This window comes from Clarias gariepinus, chromosome 21, assembly GCF_024256425.1.
Source record: "Clarias gariepinus isolate MV-2021 ecotype Netherlands chromosome 21, CGAR_prim_01v2, whole genome shotgun sequence".
NCBI lineage: Eukaryota > Metazoa > Chordata > Actinopteri > Siluriformes > Clariidae > Clarias > Clarias gariepinus.
This window is the reverse complement of record NC_071120.1, coordinates 27,110,001-27,117,099: the sequence shown is the minus strand read 5'-3', so window position 1 is coordinate 27,117,099 and position 7,099 is coordinate 27,110,001. Positions and strand designations below refer to the sequence as shown.

The following is a 7,099-nucleotide window of genomic DNA, read 5'->3' as shown; positions in this document are numbered from 1 at the left end:
CCCCTATTTAGTGAATGAAGTCCACTCGATGGCTTTAAAGTCTGAGCAGCATGCAGGCCTCGTCTCGATCGCTGCGCTCATCCTCCATCAGTCGATGTAGTGCACTTACTGCTCACTGCACAAGTTTCTGCACAAACGACGTTCAACATACGAGCACGGACGACCTTTAACCAATCACAAGCCTTTGTCGAACTGTTGCTATGGAAACCATCTCAGTGAATGCGGTTACGCTTTTTGTTTCACAGATTCAATAAAACGGAAGCGATATCGAGTAACGATGTAAAACCGAAACCACCTTGTAGCTTGGCGTGTGCCGCAATCCAGTTTCATGGTACGATTTTACGAATTAATTATATAATAATTACGATATTTTAAAAAATAAATAAAAAATAGCCGATTAGCATAGACACAGTGATCATTTAAACTTCTTTCATTCCAGCTGCAAGGAAGTAGCTAGCTAATAGGGTAACTGTAGCTAATAGGGTAATAGCGTTAGGGTTAGGGAGTGACCACGGGCCTCCCAATACAATATTATCACGTTGCTGATTTGATCTGTATTGCGATCATTAATTTATAAAAATTCAGATTAAATATTAAATTTTTCTTTAAATTTGTTACAATTCTTCGCAAACAATTCTGAACACACAGGATGATCTGTGAATAGTTTAGAGTGCTCCACCTGTAGGATTATAAAGGAACTGCAACATTACCCTTCCAATGCAAATCTACTATATAAATGTTAAATAATTTTTTTTTTAATTTTGGTTTCAGTGCAGCGATACATGATACAAGAATCACGATACGTAACTGAATTGATTTTTTCCCATCTCTAGTAGCTAAACCAGTAGCTATTGGATTCTTGTAGGTTTGGTTCCTCTGTACTTTTTGTACATTGTGAAATTTAAACACTGTTCCTGCAGACTGCTGCAACATCCTTCAATGAGTTTTGAGTTTTTAACTATTTCAGGACGCATATTTGTCGTGACGAATATTTAAACCATGGTTTTGATTGTCTAATTGAATTTTACGTTTAAATACTGAACTGTATGTTTATTCACTCATTTAAAAGATCCAGAAGATGCAAAGTTTCTTTGGGAAAGTTTGTACACTACATAAGACTTTAAACAGCAACCGCATTAGCAAACTTGTTTTCCATTTTGCAGACAAAAGCAGTTTAACCACATCGCTGTGGAATTCTCGATTCTGATTTGGTCGAAATGTTCTAAAACAGCAGCTCTGACGTTAGTGCAGGTTTCTATTAATGCGCTCATTCTAATACACTGTCGTTTTTTACATCTATATATATATATATATACGAATAATACAAGGACAATCATCAACATATCAAGGTGAATTTTTTTCAGTCAATTATGAGGGGTGTTCAAGTCAAACCGGGACTCGCAGCTCTCCAACGACCGCAACGGACTCCGAGCCGCCTGGGCCGGCATCGTCATTCACGGACGTACGGACTTCTTTTAAAAATATTTGCACCGTTCGAATGTTTTACTGCGGCTAAGAGTCTCTAATGTCTAAATGTCAATCACTTTCATTCACTAGAAATTTCACCACAAGTCTCGGTTTGACTTGAACGTATTGACCCTAGTATTTAAGGAAGGAGTCTCCGGTGTCAGCGCTTTGTAACAGTCAAAAGTAACGCGGTAACTTTAATAACAGACGAGCTGATGTTTTTCTGTGATTTCTCTGTAACCTGAAAGTTTAACACCAAAAACAAAGCGAAACAAAGAGAGAAATTCTGGTAAGGGAACAAGTCTTTTGAGCTGGAACTCACCTGATTGACAAACGTTTTATTCCAAGGGACAAAACTTGTTTTATTTCTTATGTATAAGGAGCGTAAACCGGTGTAAATTCGGTTTCCAGCTCAAATTATTATCTTTTTAAAGAACGACACGCGTCCTGCGTCCACACGTTTGTCCGAAATATCACGTGATATTCTGATGGCTAAATTACACATTATGTCGTTAATAAACATTTTTGCGGTTTACCGAAGGACCAGTGATCGGCACACGCCTGCCTGTAGCTAGATGTTTAAAAACGGACACCCTGAGAGCTGACAGATCTTCCCGTGTGTTCGGCTCGAAGACAAGCAAGAAATAGTCATGCTCTGTGAAAAGGCTCAACATTCTCCATTACATTTCCATTACAGTTACGGTTCTATCGTTCTTTTTTTTTCCTGACGTTTAGATGACAGAACGAACAGCTGTTTAAAAAAAAAATCATAAAGCTGTCATGCAACAAAATATATCGATTTTTTTTCTCCATTAAAAACGAATAACAAACCAAACACTCAGTATGCTTCTGTAGTAGCAGAATTTCTTTTCTGTGCAGTGGACGGACTCCGAACTTAAATAAAGAATTAAAATAAAACAAAACAAAACAAAAGGAACTGATTGAATTAGAAGGAGGAGAAGAAGAAGAAAAACATCTGCAGTCTACTTTGGCTTAGCCCATGCTGAAGAGGCACAGCGAAAATGAACAAAATCCAAAAAAACAAATCACAATGTCTGTTTTTTATTTTTATGTTTTTTTTTTCCTTTTTTTTTTTTAAAGAGTCTGAGTCATGAGTAAGACTTGGTGAACTTTTGCACTTCGGAAAAAAAATAAAATAAAATAATAATAATAATAACAATAAAAAATAACGCCGGCTTTGTAGAGCTTCATGCAAGAAAGGAGCGCCCGCCGACTGAGTCTGCTGTAGTACCTCACGGATGGATGACCCACGTCCCCTTCTGTTGTACATCAGCAAAAGTGTGAAAATGAGAAAATGTCCTTGTCTTTTGCCTGGCGGTTCAGTCCGCGGACGTCTGAGACGCTGAAAAAGAGCGAGAAAGACAGTTGTTGTTAACGATTTCATTAACTCTGAATAACTCTTTATAAAATATTTGTTTTGTTAAAATTCTAAACTACCACACTGGAGGCTGTGAGGTATGAACAGTTTAAAGTGTGCCACCTGTAGGATTATAGAGGAACTGCAAGATTGTACTACCTTAAATGCAAACAAATCATAAAGATATTAAATAGATTTTGGAGTCAGTGTGACAATGCATGATTTGCCTAAAAAAAACAATCAGGTAACTTATGTACATTATTATTTTAATAATGTACTTTATTCGATTATCTTATCAGAAATCAGACAAAGGGGCGGAGCTCACTTCCTGTATTAGGGCGGAGAATCATCAATGCTTTCTTTGGGTTTGGAATCTTTCCGTCGCGGAACCTTCGCTTTTAGCTTTCTAACTTGGGTGATGTCATGGGTTGTCGTGGTGACGTTATATTTTGGGGAGTTAAGTAACTCGAATCAAGACGGATCCTGAAATTCTACCTGCGTAACAAATGTGAGCTAGGCTACTGGCTTTTACCTCGATAGCTAGTTAAGTTAGCTAATCTTAGCAATGTACGTTATTATGTTATATTATGTTAAATTAACTAACGATAAAAGATTTTTCTAACCAAATTCTCTGATAGCAAAAAAATAAGTTCTAGGTATAACAAACATGAGCTGGTTGATTAGCAATTACCTAGATGATTAGCTAAGTTTAAGAAATGTGTGTTTAATTACCTGTTTAAGAAATGTGTGCTAATTTATGTAAGCTGTTGTTAATGATTTAAAAAATAAATCCTGGTTGTCATGATAATACATTTGGTCAGGTCTGGCTGCTGTTAAATACATTTCTTAAATAAATTTTTTCAAGGAAGTGACGATGCAACCTTTGTATAACAAATCTGAGCGAGTCTACTAGAATTAAGCTGGCTGATGGAAAAATGTTAGTTGTCATGGTACATTTTTGCTACGTTTGTCTGATCACAAGTTTCTGAAACTGAAAACCACTCACAAAATGAATGTGAGCTAACTTATTAGCTGTTAGCTAGTCGAATAAGCTACGTTAGCTCATGTTAGAGACGAACTAAATAGCAGTTGTCATGGTAACGCTAGATTTTGATAGGTTTGGCTGCTGTTATATAACTGATGATCCACAAAAACCGAGCGATATGTTCATTAGAGATTAGCTAGATGGCCAGCTAAGTTACGTAGCTAAGAGAGGAGGTGTCATGGTAACATTGTACTTAAAATGTTTAGGCTGTCAAATCAATCTTTAAGCAAACAATGATGCGTACGGAGAGTCTATATTTAAATCCAGAACGATTAACAGACGCAAGCCAGCGTACTAGTTGCTATCCAGCTAAATTGCTAAGTTAGGCAATGTAACAATATTGATCGCAAACATTTTTGATCATTTATTTGTTTAGTAAGCTAGGTAGTACAAAAGGTAGCTAATGTTGGTATTGGAAAGGTTGTCATGGTAACCTGTTGTTTTGACCAAACCTGGCTGTTGAGAAATAAGATGTTGAATACTTTAACTTAAAAAAAAAAAACAATTGCAAGCTAGGTTACTAGCTAGCTTCTCAAAACACTCACCTGTTTCGACTCAGACGCAGGCTCTAATTGGAGAACGTGAGATCAATCCAGCCTTCGGCTTCCAATCGGGGTGAATCTATCCACAGCGAAGTAAATATCCAGACAGGATTCATACGCAGTAATGCACTTATTGAAATGTTTTTTTTTTTTTTTACAGTAATGATGTACAGTCGTTGGCTTAGCACAAGTTTTTTTTTTCCAAGTCAGCGTCAAAACCAGAGTCTTAGCTCAAGGACGGTGAGATAAACCTCACGTCCTAATGTTCACATTCCACCCCAGGAGACAAAACGTCCCCGCGTCCTTCTCCATTGTCCCCCAATGTCCCGAAAAAATGCGAAGAAAAAACTTTAAATTACAAACGTCGCAATATATTAGTGCTTTGAGACTGAAGACATTCTCAGAAGAAACAAACAAACAAAAAAACAAAACAAGAAAAAAACGAGCCATTTAGAAAGTCATATAGAGAGTTTGTCTTTCTTTAACAGCTCCCTTCATTTACTTTGTCCTCTCTCTTCTCTTTCACACTTTTTTTATTTCAAAAAGTATGATTGTCGTCTTGCTGAAAAGTCCTGTTTTATTTTTGTTCCCCCTTCCCGCCCCTCCCTCGTCCAATCCTGAACCAGAACACAAATAGGTGTGGCTCCTCCCACATGTCTGAATGACAGCTCAGTCTGACCGATGAGATTTTGTGTGAAATGAAAACGATGTGTTTTTTTTTTTTTTTTTTGATGGAGAGATCATGATCATGCCCTGGGCGTTAGCTGCTGGATTGGGTTGATGTTGTTAGCCGAGAGAGAGAGAGAGAGATAAGTAATGTCCGATGGAAGGAAGGGTAGATAGTGAAAGAGAGAGGAAGGATGTTTCTCCGTGAAGGAGGGAGGTAGGCGACTGTTTTGGCATCTCTGCTTGTGCTCTACACTGACGACTCTTCCGGGTTGGCGTCAGGCAGGACGCTTCTCTGCTGCAGCGTCCTCCGGAGCTCCTCCTTGAAGGGGCTTGTGTAGTCGTTCTCCCTGGTGCCGATCCCAAGCTTTCCTCCGACTCCTCCGACTCCTCCTGGATTTATCCCTCCATTCGCCCTGTCTTCGCCTGCTACGCTCAGGCTGAGTCTAACATACCCATTTGCGCCAGAGTTCCGGATGTTCGTGAGGCTCAGGCGGCTCGGCGAGTGTAAAGGCTGCCCGGGAATTGCGCTCGGAGAAGATGAGGAAGCGTGTCCAGGCACGATCTTCAACGATCCGTCTGAGTAATAATAATTAGCGCCGGTTTCCCAGAACCGATCCTCATCGTTGTTTGAACTGGTGGGCATCTTGCTGGGGACGAAACTCGGCGTCTCCTTGGGCAGCGTGATCGGGTAGACCAGTGTGCTCTCTAACGGTTTCATCTCGGAAGTTCCCGCTTTCCCCAGCGCTAACTTCAGCCTTCTGCGCAAGTAGAGGGCGCCGGCGAGCAGCACCAGACACGTCACACCTAACGCAATCACCAGTACCCAGAAAAGCCCCATGCTGGCGTCTGGTGCTCGCGCTTCCATAAACACCGGCGCGCTGGCCACCACTGCAACCTGGTAGCGCTCAGTCTGGAATTTTACTCCCTGCTCCTCGGAGTAGCACACGTAGCGTCCGGCCTGAAGGGCACCTGCCTGGGGGATAACCAGGGCACGGAGGGCGCGGTCAAAACGGGGTCCTGTCGCATCCGAGTCAGATGAGAGCAACAACTCGCGCTCGTTGAGCGCCCACGAGGGGCGAGCCAGGTTCGAGACAAGCTGGCATGGCAGGACCAGGTCCGAGCCCACCACCACCGTCACGTTCCTCAGCCGGGTATGTTCTGGAACAGGAGGTGAAGGATGTTACAGGCCATGAAACAAAAGAATGATTTATGTCAGATTATTAGTTAGTAACGATTTTTGAGCTGATAGGAAGATGTTGGCCAGCAGAGGGCAGTGTGCACTGAGACTCACCTGGACTCGGGATGGAGACGGGCTTATCAAACTTGGCTTTTGCACCTCGATTGAAGCGCTCAAGCATAAGGTCCTGAGTCAGAGTGGACATGGACCTGCGGAGGGGGGCCAGAGACAGACTTGCAGTTAGACAAACTCTCACACATTATAATACACCCTGTTTCTGCAAGACCTGAATTGGCACGTGTACTTCTAGGTACACTTGCACACAGTTTTTAAAGGAACTCAACAGATAGAAGTTCCAAATATCTTGAAAAACTAAGCACAGATCTACTGTGGATATAAGCCTTCACCAATCCTTCTGTCTCTTCATTTAATCCCGGACTGAACTGATAATGTTGAGACCATGGCTCTGTGGGGGCCAAACAGGATTCCTTGTTCTTCTCTATGCTGAAGATAGTCCTTAATGACTATGGCCTTATGTTTCGGCCGTTGTCCTTCAGCAGTATAAATTTGGGCCCATTTAGACGCCTCGTTGATGGTTCTGCATTATTGATAAGTATCTGCCTGTACGTCTCTGCACTGAGTACGCCATTAATCCTGACTAAATCTCCAACTCCATTTGCAGCAATGCAGCTCCGAACTTGCAAGGAGCAACGTCCACCTTGATTCATTGTTGCAAAGCATGGTAGGGGTTGCTCCTTGCAAGTTTGGCTGCCATTTCTGCAAATGGAGTTGGAGATTTGGTCAGGAAGGATGCTCCATCC

The 7,099-nt window shown here is 41.3% G+C and overlaps 1 protein-coding gene across 1 annotated transcript in view; it reads right to left on the bottom strand.

Annotated features, from left to right (window-relative positions):
* Nucleotides 1-1,482: 1,482 nt before the first annotated feature.
* sema4c (sema domain, immunoglobulin domain (Ig), transmembrane domain (TM) and short cytoplasmic domain, (semaphorin) 4C) overlaps nucleotides 1,483-7,099 on the bottom strand; it is a 78,064-nt gene continuing 72,447 nt past the window's right edge. Inside the window, exons 15-17 of the mRNA XM_053480687.1 lie at nucleotides 6,393-6,487; nucleotides 4,436-6,259; nucleotides 1,483-2,830 (exon numbers count right to left, since the gene is read on the bottom strand). Of these exons, the coding sequence (XP_053336662.1) occupies nucleotides 5,349-6,259; nucleotides 6,393-6,487 (1,006 nt within the window). The 3' untranslated portion in view covers nucleotides 1,483-2,830; nucleotides 4,436-5,348. The remainder of the gene's footprint in view (nucleotides 2,831-4,435; nucleotides 6,260-6,392; nucleotides 6,488-7,099) is intronic.